At 43.8% G+C, this 20,012-nt stretch overlaps 1 protein-coding gene across 1 annotated transcript in view; it reads right to left on the minus strand.

The window, feature by feature from the left end:
* Positions 1-377: 377 nt before the first annotated feature.
* Positions 378-20,012, minus strand: part of WDR62 (WD repeat domain 62) — a 41,176-nt gene continuing 21,541 nt past the window's right edge. The window contains exons 17-30 of the mRNA XM_054009850.1: positions 17,150-17,261; positions 16,014-16,077; positions 15,132-15,254; positions 14,157-14,287; positions 13,748-13,800; positions 12,437-12,640; positions 11,791-11,942; positions 9,862-9,986; positions 9,427-9,585; positions 7,532-7,658; positions 6,498-6,609; positions 4,814-4,880; positions 3,675-3,760; positions 378-1,059 (exon numbers count right to left, since the gene is read on the minus strand). Of these exons, the coding sequence (XP_053865825.1) occupies positions 793-1,059; positions 3,675-3,760; positions 4,814-4,880; positions 6,498-6,609; positions 7,532-7,658; positions 9,427-9,585; positions 9,862-9,986; positions 11,791-11,942; positions 12,437-12,640; positions 13,748-13,800; positions 14,157-14,287; positions 15,132-15,254; positions 16,014-16,077; positions 17,150-17,261 (1,782 nt within the window). The 3' untranslated portion in view covers positions 378-792. The remainder of the gene's footprint in view (positions 1,060-3,674; positions 3,761-4,813; positions 4,881-6,497; positions 6,610-7,531; positions 7,659-9,426; positions 9,586-9,861; positions 9,987-11,790; positions 11,943-12,436; positions 12,641-13,747; positions 13,801-14,156; positions 14,288-15,131; positions 15,255-16,013; positions 16,078-17,149; positions 17,262-20,012) is intronic.

Genomic DNA, 20,012 nt, shown 5'->3' on the forward strand with positions numbered 1-20,012 from the left:
CATTTGAGCTCTCGGTGTGAAGAGTGCTATATTAAAAGCATAGTAGATAATCATTAGGCTACTGGGCAGTCTTCAGATGGGTTTCCTGTCATGGTCAACGTAGGCGGGATTTGAACCAGCCGACTAGAGGTGAAAGGCTCAGTTATCCCATTACCAGTCTTCCAAAGCCATCAAATCATGAGTTTCCCTAAAGCGAACCCTTAGAGCAGACCAGGACGCTGGGACGCGAGCCCTGAGACAACAGCAGCGTTGAAATTCTCCAGCGGTGCCATGCAAGGGTCAGAGAAGATATTCGAATGATGGCCCCTTTAAAATCTATTCAATCTATGAAGCACTAGGAGGACCATTCCTTCAAATAAAACACATTTATTTTAAAGACTTCTCGAAAGTGGCAGGGATCTAAAAAAAACAAAACACACTTGTGCCGAAGCAGCTTACAACACACCAACCTAAAATACAGTTCCAAAACAGATCGACGGGGCCTCAATCCTCTCCCCTTGTTTCCGCTGTAACAGTCTGAGCACTTTCTTCCGAAAAGGCCATTTGTTAGTCTACTGCTTAGGACCGTGTTTGCGGAGGTAATTAAAAATACAATTTACACACACAATAAAACAAAAAACCAACAACAACAGCAACAAAAAAACCAGTGCAGAAGACAACCGTTAACACGCATATTATGTAAAAGGTCTGACTCCGCAGGAGTCACATGTGGGGCCTTGATTTAATTTGTGTTCTCTCAAGCTCTGCATCGCAATAAAATATACCCTTGGCAGATCTACTGGCCGGGGTCACTCAAGCCACTTCTGGTTTAATAGAGTCATCAAGTTTTTTCTGGACCATTCTCACCAGCGATTCTGAGTAATGTTTCAAGAGATAAAGCGTCTCGTTGTCATGCAGGCGCTTGAGCTGAGGGGACGGACTGTCCGTAGCCGTTGCGACGTCAGCGTTGTTTTTGACCGCTCTGGAATCCAGTTCAGTTTTCATCCAGCTGAAAGTGCTGGCAAGCATGGTTTTTATCTGGAGGAGCTCTTCCTCCGTGGATTCCTTGCATGAGGTCACCTATGGAGAGAGAGCTTTAAGGAATTGGACAGTACACTTATGGAAAGACTAAGAGCCAAGTAAGCTATTTGAGTCCGGATCAGATCTATAGCTGCCTGTTTAGTGGATTTTTTGTCAACATAGGGTCAGTTTCGTCATTAAGCTCCTAGATTATTGACGTAATCTTACATTTTATGCTGTACTTAAGGTTAGGTTTAAAGGATCCCAAAGAGCAACACAAGCTGGTGTGCAAACTATACCATATGGCTGCACACAGCCCCAAGACCTAGAAAACAGTTCAGGCCTGGCTCTGCCACCCTACTTCTTCAGTGGACTTGTGCAAGTCACAACCTCCGTACCTCAGTTTCCCCTCAGAGCGACACTCATGCCTACCTCTCAGAAGCATTCAGATTAGTACTTGTGAAGCACTCGGACAAGGCGCGGCTGTTTAAGTGCTCCATGTTAATACGCATTTTCAGCCCTGGGGGGTGGAACCCAGCTGTTTTACAAGGCACAGGAATGCCACGCCAACCCCTGCGAAGACCTTTTCCAGCTGATGATGCAGATGGAATCCAGGTCAGCAGAGAGTGAGCGCTCAGGATGGAATTTTCCTCAGCCAGCTCCGAGCTCCACAGATGAAAGGCACTGATCCCACTGACATTCTACCTCTGACACAGCCTGGGGGCACATACCCCGGCTGAATTGGGTGCTATTTCAGGCATACTCCTTTCAACACAGCAGCAATGACACTCCCATCCTCTAGGCCAGGGACTACAGGCATTCAGAAATACACCAAGCACGCACACACACCCATCCCCCTCCTCTCTCCCGTTAATGCGCAAGTTCCTTCTTTCCCCATCCCGCGACGCGCACAGGCGTATTGGGAAAAGGGCCTAGCATTTATAGAATCATAGAAATGTAAGACTGCAAGGGACCTCGAGAAGTCATCAAGTCCATCTCCCAGGGCTGAGGCAGGGCCAAGTAAACCTAGACCAGCCCTGACAGGTGTCTGTCTAACCTGCTCTTAAAAATCTCCAGTGACGGGGATCCCACAACCTCCCTTGGACGCCTGTTCCGGAGCTTCACTCCCCTGAGAGTTAGAAAGTTTGTCCTGATCGCACCTCAATCTCCCTTGCTGCAGATTAACCCATTTTGCTCCTTGTCCTACCTACAGAGGACATGGAGAACAACTGATCACTATCCTCTTTACAACAGCCATTAACATATTGGACGACTGTTCTCAGTTTTCTTTTCTCAAGACTAAACAGGCCCAGTTTTTAATCTTTCCTCATAGGTCAGGTTTGCTAAACCCTTTATTATTTTTCTTGCTCTCCTCTGGACTCTCTCCAGTTTGTCCGCATTTTTCCTAAAGCGCGACAGCCAGAATTGGACACAGCACTCCACCTGAGGCCTCACCAGTGCCAAGCAAGGCAGGACAATTAGCTCCCACCTTTCCCAGACCCGTACCTCCCATGTGGTGTTTTGTATCTTCATAATGCTATTAAGGAAGTCTCGGCACCTCTGTGCCATGAGAATTATCCCAGTTTATAGCTGGTGAAGGACAGAAAGGTTAAAAACCAAGGGCCAGATTTACAAAGGGATTTAGGCACCTAAAGATGCAGATAGGGGCCTAGTGGGGTTTACAAAGTGCCTAAGCAGGTTAGGTACTTAATTCCTATTGAAAGTCAAAGGTATTTAGGTGCCTAACCACTGCTTTCACCCCCAACAGAGAGCTATGCACCCATGTATGCACCTTCCCTACCGTGCACCCACCCATTGAAATCATGGATTTTGAATACCTTTCAAAATTTGGTCCTAAATTGCCAAATATACGCATCTCTCCGATTCAGGTGCGCAAGTAGGGTGACCAGACAGCAAGTGTGAAACATCTGGACGGGGGTGGGGGGTAATAGGAGACTATATAAGAAAAAGACCCCAAAATCGGGACTGTCCCTATAAAATCGGGACATCTGGTCACCCTATGAGCAAGTGCCAGAAGAGCATGCACATGTCAGAGAGGCGGTGTGTGTGTGTGTGTGTGTTTACAATTCACAAGCTTACACACAGTGGAGGGATTTGAAAATTTCAGCTCCGTTACTTGCCCAAAATGACATCACGTCAGTTTCAGAGCTGGGATTGAAACAAGAATTTAGCACCAGCACCTACATCTGTAGTTACTCTACTACAACTGGACATCTCTAGTAGGCACGATGGCACCATACATGGACCATTTAGGGGACAGAGTACCCCACATCGGTCTACTATAGGGTTCTTTACATTGTCCTCTGAAGCATCTGGCCCTGGCCACTACAGGATACAGGACTAGGTAGACCCAGTATGGCCACTCCTATGACAATCTGTTACGGCAGGCCCAGTCTAGATGAATCACATTGTAAAGTCACCGAAGCAGGCTCAGTGGGCAACAGTTAAAGACCACTCCTTGACGGTGTTCCTCTATGCTAATCTAGACATCATTAACAAATAGCTTGCAGCCATTTTGATGATAAACATCACGGTGAGTTTCAAAGGCCAGTAATTCCAACAATAGGTAGGGCTCCTAGCAAGGATGTTGGAATTTGTTATTCCTTCCCCGGGTGTGATAACATCCCATGCTTTCAGTTTATCCCACACTGTACCTTGTCATAAAGCTGCAACGTTTCCTGGAACGCAGTGCACAAAGGCTGCAGGTTCATTTCAAAACTTCTGATGAGGATCTGGGTTTCTAAGAATAAAAAGATTTACTGGGTTTGGACATGCAGTTTCCACATCTGGAGCTTTCCTAGACAAACGTCATCAAGTGGTTGTACTGCAAAATTCAGCTGTCATCTTCCATTATTTTAGCCAGCGACTTTCTTTAAATGATGGTGCTAAACCTTTCCAAGAGGACGAGTATAAAACGTGAAGTCTCCTCTAATCATTCTTGCAGATTTAGTGACAAGTTTTTGGCTCTTCAAGGGCAACTTAGAACCTTTCCTTCTCTTCACAAAGTCAGAAAGATGACATCAGAATTATCTCAGTCTAGTAAACCAATTACAGCTAGAGTAGATTAAGTCATGGGAGAGTTTACGCAGAAGGCAGAGAGAGAGTTCAAGGCTAAAGTGTCACAGAATTCATTAATAGAGGAACAGTCCCATTTACATTGCTGATCACCTTAAAACTTTTACTTCAAGGGCTCTCTCTGTCTGGTGCTGGGACAAGCAAAGCTACTATGAATTAACAAGGGAGGCAAAGAAAGGTCTTTCTGAAGAGAAGACAGCAAACAATGCCACCTTGTGGAAGTCAGGAGGAAAGGCGAGAGCTACTACAAAAAGAACAGGAATACTTGTGGAATCACTCCTGTTCTTTTTGCGGATACAGACTAGCCCGGCTGCTACTCTGAAACCTGTCAAGAGCTACTACTGCAACTCTGAAGATTCAAAGTGTGGTGCGCATGCCATTCCTGCGTATTTTGGACATCACTGTTACGAAAGTTAAACCAAAGACAAGGGCAATGTTTTCAGAAGCTTCTAAGTGACTTAGGAGGCTAAGTCCCATTGATTTTGAAAATGGAATTTAGGTGATTTTGAAAATTGTACCCAAGCTTTTTCAGACCTATATTGCTAAATTCCGACAGACAAAAGGCACTAAATCATGTTTCTAGCCCCCCGCCCCTTTTTTTTTTTTTAAAGCCAGCTGTATACTTGTGGGAACAAATGTGAAGCATGCTTGGGTCATTTTCTATGTTTTTCCCTTCCCCAAATGAAAGATCTCGTCTTGCAATTAATCAGCATCTTACCTGAGGGACTGCATGCCTTGGAGTCTGTTTTTTCCACCACCTCAAGGGGCTTTTCTTCCAATGGTTTCTTAAAAAAAAATATACACAGAAAAGTAGGAAAATAAACCCATATAACAAAGATCCTAGTTTGGCTACAGTGTGTTACGAAAGTTTGAAATGATCCTCTAGGGTGGAATTTTCAAATACACTCCAGTCCCATTGATTTTCAAATGGGATTTATGCATCTACATTACATACTTTAATAAATCACACTCTTCGTTTTCATTTCCTCTCAATAAGACATACACTATATGTTTCGTATATCCTGGTTTTCATATTGCAGTAGCCATTGTGCTATGTTACACAGAAGAAGAACACAGAGGAAACCAGTATTTATTAGATACAGGCACTACAATCTTAACAGAATACCCAGGTGGACTTAAAATGACAAATTCATGAAAATAATGTTTTCCCTCCACTTCCAACACTCATAGTAACCGTTCTGTGTTTTCCCCGCTAAGAGCAAATAACATTGCTAGAACAGGAAGCAAGCGAACAATGAAAATCCTGCTGTATTGTAGCTGATGATCTATCACCACAGGTCCTGAGAGCCTCATAATCTTTAATTGTGAAAGTGAATCTGTAATTGATTCAGTTTACATGTCAAACGGTGATTTTCTTAACAGGTGGTGTCACAAATGCCACTGAGCATCTGAAAACCCAGCGGTGCCCTTTTTGCTTTGGGTATCATCCCTGGCAATACAGATCCTCCAATCAGAGACTAGCTGGTGTATCTGGGGTACTTATATTTCCCACAGTATCTCGATGCCTCACTGCTTTTTTATTTTTATTCTCACAGCATCCCTGAGAGGCAGAACGGTGCTATTATCCCCGTTTGCAGAGACGGGGAACTGAGGCCCAGAGAGGCTAAGACCCAGGTTCTCAAAAGGTATTTGAGCTCAATGGAAGTTAGGAACCTAAATACCTATGAGGATCTGGGCCTGAGTGACTTGCCCAGAGTCACACAAAATGTCTGCAGATCAGGAACTGAACCCAGGCCCTAACCACAGGACTGTCCATCTCTAGTTCATTTAATGCCATCACCTCTGGGGGAGGGGAGGAAAACGTGTGTGTGGGGGGGGGGGGGGGGGGGAGAAAGATAACTAGAACCCTGGGTAAATCACATTTTCACAGAAGGCATGGCCCCCAAATGCCCCCAAACAGTGATCTTTTAAGTTGTTTGTGTTTGTTTGGTTGGGTTTTTTTGTTTGTTTTTTAAAAGGAGAATGTCTGCCAAAAGGCTTTCATACAAAAAATTATCCTAACTAGTCAATTTCAAGAATGAAATGAATTTTTACAAGTAACATTGAGACTAACTTTGAAATTGACTACATTTACTTGAAAGGTTTATTCTGTGCAAACTATGTAAAATTCAATACTTTGCCATTTATGCAGTTATGAATTTTCTAAAAATTGTGAGTTACACAGGGCCCTAGACCAAGAAACAATGAACCATGTTATTAATTGTTTATTGCTTTGAAGATTGAAGATATCCCATCTGGTCAGTGTAATTTGTGGTCAAACAGTTTCTAGGATTGGAGTTAAAAAACACACCCTTTGTCACACTTCTGTCACTTGTAATAAGACGCAGCGTCTCATTCAGTATTCTGTATCAGGAAGGGTTCTCTTTGGAAGATGAACATACCTCTGAATTCGTGGCCTCACGAGATAATTTACTCTCTTCCTTAACTTGGTTTATTGCATCTGTAGTACTTTGCGATTGCTGACGTGCTCTTGGAAGAAAGGCAGCGGCAAGCCTGGATGTAAATATACATGAGTCTGAATCAGGTTTGATGGATCAGTTAAAGTTGTGTACCACGCAACCTTTATGATAGACAAGGAGCTTTACCACGAAAGCCCTGAAATTACCAGCCAAGAGACAAGACAGTTGTCAGTTTACAGACATTAGATTATTGTGGGCAGTGTTGTAGCTGTTTGTGTCCCAGGTTGGTTGTTGGACAAGGAGGATGAGGTAATAACTTGTATTAGAACACTTCTATTTAGCTTCTACAGAGCTCTTCTCTAGGTCCTTTAAAGACCTGAATCTAATACTTTAGGTTAGTCCTCTCTGTTCCCAAGTAAAATATTAAAGTTGTAGTTGAGTTTCCAAAAAGATTAGACCCTCCCAGAGTCCATACGTTCTACTTTCTAGAGCGAAGATGCTCAACTTGCATTTTAAAGCTTGAAATGAAACCTCTTCAATGGAATGCCCACAAGCAGCTGCCTTATCGACTTAGGTGCTTCTGAAAAACCCTGCGCTAACAGAGTTAAACGATTAAGTTGCACTGGAAGTCAAGGAGATACATAGTTTGAAATTGCTTAGGTACTTTAGAAACCCCCACCTTTAAATCACTGTCACTATCTTTTATCCAGCGGTCTTGGACTACAACTAGTGTACACAGTTAGGAGCTAGAGTCGTACCGATGAACAGTACCACTTCCTGAGAACTCAAATGACAGACAAAAAGGGAATTAAAATAAAAAATAAGTGATCCAGTATGCATGGCACTTTACAGCCAAGACAGTCTCTGCACCAAGTATCTTGCTGTCTTTAGTTATTTCAGATACTACGGTGATTGATGCTCTATAAACAGGATAGATTGAGACAGACTGGTGAATGAAAGGGAGAAATAACCATATGAAAAGATGTATTTGGACCCAGGAAACGTGCTGCACCTACCTGCTGTTCTTCTGGCAGCGTGAGAGAAATCTTGCAGAAATACTCAAACGTGGATTCAAGAACAGGTTTTTTTCGTCATCCGCCTCTTCAGGTGGCTTCAAATCTTTTAAGCAGCCATCAAACTTTTCTGTGTTTAAAGGAGAGAGAAACATCCTATCAGAACTGTGTTCTGATTCCCTAGTCCCACTGCTCTATAATCACAGACCAATAATGAAAAAGTTCAAGAGGGGAAAAAAAAAAAATCCTGTTTATTAGGGTAGTGCCCAGGAACCAAGTGAGAACAGGGCCCAATTGTGCTACGTGTTATACCAGGGATCGGCAACCTTTGACTGGCGGGCCAGGCTGGTTTGTTTACCTGCAGCGTCCGCAGATTCGGCCGATTGCAGCTCCCACTGGCCGCGGTTCGAATGGGGGCTGTGGGAAGCGGTGGACAGCACATCCCTTGTCCCACGCTGCTTCCCGCAGGCCCCACTGGGCTGGAACGGCAAACCGCGGTCAGTGGGAGCTGCGATCGGCCGAACCTGCGGACGCTGCAGGTAAACAAACCAGCCCGGCCCGCCAGCGGATTTCCCTGATGGGCCGCGTGCCAAAGGTTGCCGATCCCGGTGCTATACAGTAGTAGACCGATCCAACTCCAAAGAGCTTACAGTCCAGCAGACTAGACGCCCACAAGGTAGGGGAAAGGATAGAATATTCAGGCAGAGTGACGTATAGGGATAATTATATTGGCCACCTTTGTAAAGTGCTTTGAGATCAGAGATTGAAAAGTGCTACATCAGAGCTAGGAATTTATTCTTATCTGATTTCAAATACAGACTCAGAGTATAAAAACCAAGACAGGCCATAGTATTTGTGCCTCAAGAGAGAGAATCGTGTGCAATCTGCCTGGGCTCTGAAGTGAACGACACTTTAAGCCTCAGTACTGTGTGCATTCCAGATACTGAATACATACTAATAAAGGCAAATAGAAGAGCTTCACATACATGAAGCAATTTCAAAGGTTGCTGCCAGAAGTGAAGCTCCTTGAAATACCCCCAAGAAAGCCAACAAGCTGTTAGACAGGCTGTGGTAATAATTATGTCTTTGAGCCATACAGGACAGTTGTATTGGCTTTGAGATGAAAAAGACAAGATCTTTGAAATCAAATGCAAAAGTCTCACTGACTTCAATGGGAGGGGCTGATCCTACTATACAAACAATTCCAGATAAGATGCAAAATGGGTGTGAATTTACCACACTACATAGATTTTTGATGTACAGTAATTATGATTGAGGCACATGGGTACAGAAACATTACATACGGTTATGCTGAAAGGTGCTAATGGCTTGGATCCAAAGACAATCACAGACTTGCTAAAGCCAATGGGTGAGCCAAGCACTCTTTCACGCTCAAGGGAGACATCAAGCCTCTTCATGTAGTTTAAACAGCTGCTGCCTTGGGCAGTGATCCCTCATTACCCATAGGCCACATAGCAGCACAGTGCTGAGCTGTGTGGACGGAGGGGTTTTCCTGGCTGCAGACACAGGCTAGGAGACTGGTTGTAAGCTGCAGGATGGGTGTAGAAGGCAGAGAGCCAGAGGAAGAAGATAGTAGAGTGACCGTGAAAGGAAGCAGAAGGACAGGGCTCCTTGTCCATAGAGCCCACTAGAAGGGCAGATGTGGGATTTCTGAGAGAGGAAACGTTTGATTCTACTATGTGCAGGGAAACAGGATGCTCTGGGCAGTGTCCTGTACGTAACCAAGACCACACAAGCATATACCTGATTTGTATCATCAATTTCTCATCTTAATTAAGACAACCCTACAAAGCCCCGAATTTTGGTGAACCACTGCGGCCAAAGGGGCAACCATATATGGCATTATTTTCATAGTTTATTTGGTACTTAAGCGGTACCTTCAGCCTGGGCATCTGCCAAGGTCTCAAAATGATGTTTCAGGTACTTCTCTTGTTCTGGGGTTTGGGGTAAAGAACTGTCTCTCTGGAAGTTTCCATCCAAATCAGTTGTTTCTATTTCCACGTCCAAGTCTCCATCTGAGCCCACGGAGTCCTCATCTAGCATTACGTTACACCGATCAGAAAGAAAAAAAAAGAGTTAAAGAGGAGAGGCAAAAGGAAGTGATAGGAGTCTGGCATATGTTAGGTTTTCTATTAATAAAGTCACACCCAGCTTAAACAGCTTTTCTGAATACTTTTAAATACTTCAAAAACGGCCATGGATATACAACTCCATACAAGTAGAGATTTTTAAGCCCCAACCCGCTGCTTTATCACCCTCCCATCTTTTAATATGATAAAGGCTGGTTATGCTGTTGTATTTTCAAACCTTACCCTCCTGTTGACGATCAAAAGCAGAGGTTTCAGAATCCAGAGATGTGATGAGGCAGCCTTGGTCTTTCCCATTTTTGACTTCCTTCTGATAAAGGGGCTGAAGATGGAGCTCCTTCACATATTTACTTGAAAACGAAAGGAAAAAAAGAAAAAGCAGGTTGATGCATTAAGAATTCTCACAATTTTCAAAGCACTGTTAAAGCATTGGGTTTTTTATGATACACTGGGAGAGCCAATAACTCAGGCACAGAGGGTCGTTCATCTGTAGGCAACTAGATTTGAATCCAATCCATGTCAGCAGTGGTCAGCCATCACATAGTAGGTTTTGATCTACATTATATGACTTGGAAATTCCAGTCTGGCTTTTCACGGGTGGAGAACACTGAGTGGGGGAAAAAAAAAATCCCACCATCACAATTATTCTAGCTCAAAGGCTCAGCAGGAAGGATCAGGACTGAGGCCCAGATCCTCAAAAGTTATCTAAGCTCCTAACGTCCATTGATTTCAGTGGAAGCTAGGAGCCAAAATACCTCTGAGAATCTGGGCCTGCTGCTTCTTGAGGCTAAAATACTTTTTCATCCGGAGAGGTATTCCCCACATCAGGGTATTAGCAACAAGAGTGAATGAACTTTTAGAAGTTACACTGAAAAAAGTTAGTTTTGAAATTCTGTTTGAGAGTCTCAGAATAGCCACATCATAAATAAGTGTGTTTGGATGGTAGAATATCTAGTGATTTCATTTGTCATCTCTTTTTCCATTAACAATCAAGAACCATTACTTAAACCTAGCAGATACTTTGGAACTGACACCCTCAGGCGAGAAGCTTTCTGGGCCATCTGAGAAACCAAGGGCTGGATATTAACCAGGCAAGTAGGACAGGAGGAAAATAGCAGGAGGACAGGAAAGAGAAGAGTAACAAGCAGCAATTACGGAGAAGTAGTTTTATCTTGTCTTCTCTTCCCCAGATCTAGAGACAGACATACGAGGCTAATAAGCTGAACAGATTTGCAGAAGGAGCTCAGAAAACCCGAGGAACGAACTCAACATTGCAACCAGTTCTATAGGAAAGTTAGCTGCCGGGTGGTGAAGGAGGCAAGCACTACCCTCATGAAGGAAGGGAAAAGACACGTCCCAACTATCATGCGGCTGACCCATCACTTTAAGTGGAGCATCACTTGCTCACAGCATGAATGGGGGACAGGGAGCAATAAAGGATATAAAGCCAAGTTTGCCCAGTTGGTTTGCCAGAAGGTGGGAATGGGCGACAGGGGATGGATCACTTGATGATGACCTGTTCTGTTCATTCCTTCTGAAGCACCTGGCGTTGGCCACTGTCGGAAGACAGGATACTGGGCTAGATGGACCTTTGGTCTGACCCAGCATGGCCGTTCTTGTTTTTCCAATCTGCCCAACAACAGTTGTTTGGATTGCTTTCTGACATAACTAGGGCCTTCCAGTGAAATTATTTTGCAACATAAATAGCCTTCTATTGTCCTTTGTCTACAGAAGAGCTTAGCGTTTCAACCTCACAACACAGACATGACGATTCACCAGGGAGGTGGCTAGACAAGTGGCTATATGGAAAGCACAAAAGCAGACACTTCCCAGTTTCTGACCCCTAGCCGCAAACTTCCTTTTTCCACCATAGGAAACGTTAAACTAGTCTGTCTTGCAGTTATTATCGGAGCACCTGACATGGACCAAGACCCCGTTGTGCCAGGTGCTGTACAGAGAATTGCCAGTACTTCGGGGAAATTAATTCTAGATCACACAAGTCACTCAGCCCAATAAGACCTATGAACTGCTAAGACTAACATATGAATGAATATCTTGATACAGCTCTACAAATAGTTTTAATTTGGCACAAAGGAAGGGAGGGCTAATATGTAGGTACGTGCCAATTTAATCTTATTGCGTAGCAACACTAACCTTTCTGCCTCTGGAGACCCGTCTCCGGTCTGTGCATCATATATGCTGTTTCCACTAGTTTCAAGAGATTCCGGCTCCTGATTTGTTTCGTCCTCTGAGAAGAGATCCGAGCGTTTGAAGTCCTCAATGACATTGCTAGGGGAATTCTCAGTCTGTAAGAAATACAAAGCTTCATTTCTTCTTAAAACACAAAGGTTCTCAAGCTACGCGTTGGCTTGCAGACCTTAAGGGTATGTCGTGTCTACGCTACAATCAGAGGCGTGATTGCAGCTCGCATTGGCATACCTGTGTTAGCTTTAATCTAGCTAGCGCAACTGAAAAATAGCGGTGAAGCCGACATGGACCCCAGCTCAGGCTAGGAACGTGAATATGTATCCAGAGTTCCAGGCGGGCTGCAATCACATCTCTGACTGTACTACACTGACCGCCCTGAGGCTAAGTAGACGTACTCAGAGATGGCTGGATGTGGTTCTTTACACGAGGTAGGGTAGGTACAAGTGCCCAGGAATCATATTTCTTGATAAACAGCAAGTGCAATAAATGAGCGATATTGACAGAAATGAAATTTATTCTGAACAAAGTGACTTTGGTTCTCTTAAAAGAATAAAAAAAAAAGAGGACAGTCTTAACTATAAGGATCACTAACCTCCAAGAGTAGTTGGTCCAGATTCTTCGGCTCGAGTTCAGAGTCACCCAGGAAGTCATTTTTTATTGGGGTAAAGTAACTAATCTCAGTGTCTAAAAGGGTTTTAATTGGCTCTTTGTCAGCACGTTCGGCCCATCGTCCTTGGGGCTGGTAATTCACCCTTGGGTTAAATGTCATGCTGTCCGAATTTTCTGCCTCTCCCAGCTAGAGAAAGAAAGTTTTCCACGTTTTTAAAGCACTGTGTGTAGTTTCTATGGATTAAATGCAATTGCAATCATTTTTTCAGTTCTCAGTGAAGTAATGAAATGAGTAGACTTAAAATATTTTAAGGACAAAAACAAATGTGTTTGAGAGGGAGAAAAATCACTGTTTTACTTAGCCGCCAAGACATCAGTTTGAGATCGGAAGGTTACGCATTTGGAGAACTGCAGTAAGTAAATTAAAAGGTAAGCCATTTTGCTGACGTTTCTAACAGAAAAGCCCATACTGATTGGTGACTGACGTTTTACTAATAGAAGAAATGCACTTTCTGAATGCAGATGGCCTGTCTTGATCTGGGGGAGAATATCCAGAAACCGTTCAAATCAATGGAAGAAGAGAAAGTTTGGGATGACCCCCTTTTATAACTCTGGTTTATTATGTCAAATCCATGGCCACTGTATGAGCGTTTACCCCTGCCCCATGGTCAAACGGTTTTACAATGATTTCAGAACCCTCAACTCAAAGTGGGCACCTGCCGAGGCAGTTTAATGATGAAGGCTCCTTAAAACATCTCATATGCCCCGTACTTTTAAAATCATTTTTGTAATTAAATGAGGGAAGCAAAGGACAACATCTTTCTTTTTAAGTGCCCAATTGTATCTCCAAGAATTGTTTAGAATCTTGTCAAATGCCTCACCTTTCATGAAACTCATGTTAGATTCTATGAATCTTTATTCCTGCCCCTCTCATGGGTATATTTAAGGCAAGGGAGAAAAACGTGGCCAGCAATTTGTTGCTATTATTGTTAGATGAGGGACGCGTGGAGAACAATACCAACCAGCTCGTAGATTGAGATCTTCTGATGAAAAACATTAAGAGCTGCATAATCTTTAATGTATTTATCACCACAACACCCCAGTGTTATTGTCCCCATTGTATAACTGAAAACTGAGGCCCAGAGAGGCTAAGTGACTTGCCCAAACTTACACAGGAAGTCTGTGGCGGAGCAGGGAAATGAACCCAGGTCTCAGACTAGTTCCCCAGCCGCTGCATCATCCTCTCTCTCAAATAAAGCCCTTTTATACAGCTACATAATAATGCCCAGCTTACCAGTCTCTTTGCCCACATAGGTAGCTTGCCATTAGTTAGTATGCAGATAGGATCTGAAAAACAAAACCAAGTGACTGTTGAGATGAGCAATACAGTTTATGCTGGGAAGCACTGACTGCAGTGGAATGCGCTGAAGGGCGTGGGACCTTGTGATTTCTAGTCCTGCGTGTAAAGGATCAGTGGCCAGCCAACAACGTCTGTGTTTTAACCACAGGAACATGCTCCCACTCTACTGAAGTTTAAAAGACTCCTTGACCACCTAAAATATTTTCTATTCCCCTCTCCCTCCTCTGTGATTCCCCAACAAATTTCCAAAAGGCTCAGGGTGTACAAGCAGGAGAGTGCAAAAGACAGTAAGTTTAACAAACAATCACCACAACGGATTGACACACTAAGCTGGAGCACATGCCTGTGTCAAAATCTTCTTTGGCTGGAGTCTGCAGAGAGGACTCCTCTTCCCTCTCGTCAGTATCGTAGTCGGTCGGCTCTTCTGCCTTCTGGGACATCCTTCCACTTGGCACAGCAACATACGTCTCCCGCCTGAGGAACATTGTAAGTGTACAACCGTTACCCGCATCCTCGCTCCACTCTGCCTTACTTGTTACTCACGCACATGTCCTACGTTAGAAAGTTCCGGATTAAGGTAACAGAGACGGCAGTGGCCACTATCCCCAGCGGAAGTTCAGGCTACCAGCCCAAAATACCGTTAGGCAAGTGCAGCACACATTTGGCCAACCATTGGGCTGAAGCTGTAGTTCCCCATGTGGGCCAATAGATGCCGCCATGGAGCCCAGCGTCGGGCAGACACAGAACAGGTCTTCCCCCCGTCTGGCTGCTTCCCCTGCTGCATTGGAGCAAGGAAGAAAGCGTGGGCAGTCGTGGGACCAGCTGGTGTGGGGAGGTGATGATGGCTGATGAGTGGGGACAGATGGCAAGGGAGCCTCAATACTAACCCCAGGCTCCTCCAACTCTCCCAGATGCCACCCACCTACCTGCCCCAGCACTCACTCAACTCCAGTGACCCACTCCCCCAGCACCCATGCCCCTACTTGACCACACCCAGTTATCCCTAGGCGGGGCTCAGACCCCCCAATTAACCCAGGCACCCACTTGCACCCCCCCTCCCCAGAGATATCTTCCCACCGCTACCTGCCAAGTTTTGTGCAGCTCCTTCTCCTACCCCCAACCACTGCTTGGGGAAGGGTGTATTAACCATAAACTTAGCTTTATGGTCATCTGCGAATTATTCAAATATCCAGGTTCGCTCACTGCATAATTGGCATAGAAGGTCAAACATGGAGCTGCCGAAAACTTGCAGCTATGAATAAGACCTGCAATAGAATCAAATTACTAACCCGCAGTTAATGAAAGCCCACTTTAATACCTGATTTGATTAGACCAGTTTAATTCCTTGGCTTTCTTCTGCTGTTGTATTTGATTGAGCTCCACTAAGTGCTGCTTCATACAGTTTGTAATCTCGGGGCCAAGGTGCCATATAAACACACAACTGTTGATAAAAAGTTTTGTTTAGGACCTAATAACTTTCAAGCTGAAGAATCCCAAATTGATTTACAAAATCTAATCTTACAAATTACTGAACTCTTCTCAGTTCTGAATAAAGTCTCTAGCCAGTGGTCATCAAGTCAATTGAGTGAGCTAGAACCCACCCAGAACGATTTAAAAAAAACCACACGCACCACACACAACCATCCAACACCCTCAACCCAAGCCAGATCTACTCCAAACACCATCATCAAGATACAAACAGAACCAGAAATACCAGGTACCACCTCACCTGTTCATACCATCAGATTCAACTCCAATCTGGTAGACCCAATCCAACTCCCATTGAAGCCAACCCTTAGTTAAAACAGATCTGTAATCTTCCACCGATGATGCTCCATTGACAGTAGCAATGGTGGGAGCCGTAGCATAGACATGGTGCAGTTTTCTAACAACCATCACATTGTCTACATAGTGAATAAAAAAAAAAACCTGTACCCTGGCTACACTGCAGATTCCACCATTGCTACCAGTGATAATGAGTTGTGTATTCTAGGACAAAACTCGTCATACAAAGCCCCCATTAACTTTGATGGGAGAGAGAGCCTCCTCCCTTCTCTCCCATTCCCCTCCCCCAGGAACGATGGCTTACTGAGTAAATATGTTAAAATATTCATATTTGCCCTACTTTAGTACCTTCCCTTGGAGTATTACAGTCAAAGTAGCGCTGACATAAGCATATTTGGTCAAGGTACACACATACCTGTCTCCTGAGACTGTGATTAAATGCTTGCAATCATAGGTAAACTTCATCCCAGTTACTATTTCTGTAACATAAGAAATTAAGCACTATTGATCTCTTGTTCAGAAGACAATGAATTTGTGTAGTTTACTTTTCAGTATTATTCAAGATGACTTTAGGAACAAAATGAGTTTTGGTGAGTAAGGGCATATTCTTGGTTCAATATGAAGTGACTGAAGACACAGCTGACAATTAAATTACGGGGGTATCCGGATTTGAATTAATTTAATCATATTCCTCTTCTCACTGGAATAGTTCTAGTTACGTGACAAGCTACTAGTGATTCCTGATCAAAGTTCTCATTTCCTAAATATTAGCTCTCTGGATACAAGCAATTCTGGAGGATAGTGTTAAGACAGCATGTAGGTTTTGATATCTTACTGAATATTCTGATTAAAATATTTCTAAAAGCTTTGGAAAAACTTATTGAAAAACACTGGGTTGTGCTTGGAGTTTAAAAATGTTCTAAAATATGCTATTACTGGATGAAATGAACCATGTAACTATGATTAAAGCTGGTTAAGATAATTTAATGAAAGGCATTTAAAAAAAAAAATCACGTCCCTTTTACTACATTTGCTACTGAGGGCAGGTCTTCACTACGGGGGGGGGGGGTCGATTTAAGATACGCAAATTCAGCTACGCGAATAGCGTAGCTGAATTCGACGTATCGCAGCCGACTTACCCCGCTGTAGGGACGGCGGCAAAATTGACCTCTGCAGCTTCCCGTCGACAGCGCTTACTCCCACCTCCGCTGGTGGAGTAAGAGCGTCGATTCGGGGATCGATTGTCGCGTCCCGACGAGACGCGATAAATCGATCCCCGAGAGGTCGATTTCTACCCACCGATTCAGGCGGGTAGTGTAGACCTAGCCTAACTATGCTTTATAGTTTACTGTTTGTTTAGAACACACAGGATTATTCCTGGTAAAGTTTCACCTGAGGAATTGCTGGCTAGGATAATGCTTTGGGGAAATCTTTAACAACTTAGAAGTTTTCAATTCACAGGTGAAATGAGTAGTGGAAGAGACAAGCGCTACATTCTAGATTAGGTGTTGTTGAGATAAGCAAATGTAATGATAAAATGGAAAAGCGCACCTGAATGGCCAAACATTTTTGCAACGCACTCGCCGGATTGGAAGTCAATGACCGAAATACTCTTATCGGAGCAACTGGTTGCTAGAAAAGTTCCCGAGGGATCCAGTTGTACCTGCAGAAACGAGAGATTTCAAATAAATCCTCTTATGAGAAACTGCATATCCTCCTTCCAAAGCCTACAGAGCACAGGGTAGTTACCTGTAACTACTGTGCCCAGATAATTTCAACCACAAATTATGGAGTTATACATATTGACCGTTGTGGGAGCATTAGAAACTGTTGAACTGGTAGATTTCCAGTCAGCTCTGTCATGCCCAGAGTTCTATTTTTTTTAAACGAGTAGACATGTTGCCTTGGAGGGATTAAACCTCCAAAAGGTTGGAAGAAACAGCTATCAGATTGTTTCGGAGCAGATTCAGGTTTCAGCACAGAGTAGATGCTCTGGGGAACCTACCAAGAGGTTGGATTTCTGAGAAAATAGGACAACTGAATGGATAAACAGAACTCTCAAGATGGGAGCTGGACTGAGATTTCCTGTGGAAGAACCGATCAAACATGCACAATACACCAGTGCCGACTCAAAAACAGAACAAAAAGAAACGCTGACAATTGGCAAGTCTAAAGCCATCGTATGGATGGCTCTCTTGTCCCTACCACAGCAAAAACATCTCAAAGAGCGCAGCTCTTGACAGCCCACATTCAGCCATTGCTGACAGAGTTGGCAATGCCGTATCAGGGATAAAGTTACAAGGTCCCTCCCAAGACAGGAGATCCTCCTAGCCCTTTAAACGTGAGGGATCTTTAACTGTGGAATTGGTTTCCTCCCTTGGTCCACACTATAAACTGGATTTCATTATTTCTCAAGTATGCTGTAAAACCCATCTCTCCCACCCAGACCATCACACACACAGGCTTTTGGGAGAGAAGTGTTCATAAGGATTGTAGATGGTACAGAATATTGTAGGCAACCTGTGAGTCTAGTAGATATTTTTCCCCTGCCATGGCAGTCAGAAATAAAGGGAAATTATTAATTGCAGACTTGCAGGATAGACGACTGAAGAACTAAATTATTATACTGATTTTTTTTTAAATGTTGTGGCTGTGTATTTCAAGAGAGATGTGCAGCGCTTAGTGCTAGATAAATTGAAATAAAACAAAATAGGGAAAAGTGATCAGCAAGAGATGGACACGTATTATTAGGACACAATGAATGGTTTCATTCTAATGGGTCAGCTAAGGGTCAGGCATTTAAAGCCTTTTATGCAGAACTACTAATGAACAAAGAGGAAAATGTAGATCAGCCAAGACTAAGCAAAGAATTACAGAGGACTTGGGAGCTGTAAAGTGTGTCAAAGATGAAAAAGGAAAAGTGCTGATGGATGACAGTGAAATCATTTATGAGAAACTGCTCAATGAACTCAATGTGAAGAAACAGCTGAGGTAAGTATGCGGAAGCAACAGCCTCACAAGAGCTATCGCCACGGTGGAGACTTGGACATCGGCAGTGGGACTGGATTGAGACATTTAAAGCGTTTGACCATGGGGAAGTGGTGACAAGGAAGAACTTTTTCAGCTTAATTCTCTGTACTGGAAAAATGCCCAACAAGTGGAGGAAGAGCCCATTGGTCCCTGTTTTCAAGCATAAAGAAGTGTGCAAGAATGTAGAAATTGCCAACCCATCAAGTTAATGAGTCACACGATGAAATGGCTGGACAGAACTATGGAGGAAAGACTTTTGGAGGAGCTGGAGCATCGAGTAAGCCGCAACGAATTTGGATTTAGGCCGGGAAAGTCAACAATGGCTGCAGTGTTTGCAGCTCGAATATTGCAGAAGTATAGGGTGAAAAGCAGGGAACTGCACTTCGCGTTTGTGGATTTGCAGAAGGCTTATGACAGAGTTCCTGTAGAATTGTTACAGTGGTGTCTGTGATCGTACAATCTGCCGGAGACATAGGTTCACGCTATTATGGACATGTACAAGGGTAGTACAACAGTCGTGAGAAGCAGCTGCGGTTTCAGTGCGTCACTGACAGCGAGGGTAGATCTAGATCAAGGATCATCAGCCTTAAACCCATTCCTATTTCTGGTTGTAACGGACACCTTGGTGTACGAGATTAAGACAGAAGCTCCGTGGAACATGCTTGTAGCCGATGATGTCATGTTGTGCTGTGAAAATAAATATGAACTGGAAAAAGACCTAGAACTATGAAGGGCTGCATTAGAAGCAAATGTCTTACAAATCAGCTGACAAAAGGCCGAAGAGATGCAATCCTTTGTTCAGAGGGACAACGAGAAGCCAGTAAAACTAGATGGTATAGAATTAAAGTCTGTGCAACAAGTTCAATATCTCAGTTCAGTGTTAAGCCATAATGGGAACGTTAGGATGCTAGCAGCTGCATGACGAGTGCTTGCTGTCAATGGAGGGAGCTGATGGGAATTCTATGCGATGAGAATATGCCGAGTAAACTAAAGAGGAAAGCGTATAAGATTGTGCTTAGACGCATGGGTCGGAATGCTGGCCAACGAGGAAGAGAGAAGAACAACTACGTCACACTGCCAAAATGAGAAGGCTCAGGTGAGTGCCAAGTAAGATAAGAGCGGATACCCTTTCAGTGCATAGTCTATGAGCCATGAGGCAGGTAGCCCCATCGTCAAAAAGCTGAGGGAATGTCGACCGAGATTGCATGGTTATGCGAGGCAAGGAGATGTGGGATACGTTGGCCAGAGAGTACAAGAGCTAGCAGTCATGGGACAAGGACCAAGAGAAAGACCTAGAAAAAAAAAAAAAAAGTAGTTCACGTTGCAGAAGGAGGACACGAAGAAAGTGGGTGTCAGCTTGGAAGATGTACTTGACAAGAACATG

Source organism: Malaclemys terrapin, chromosome 20, assembly GCF_027887155.1.
Source record: "Malaclemys terrapin pileata isolate rMalTer1 chromosome 20, rMalTer1.hap1, whole genome shotgun sequence".
Taxonomy (NCBI): Eukaryota; Metazoa; Chordata; order Testudines; family Emydidae; genus Malaclemys; species Malaclemys terrapin.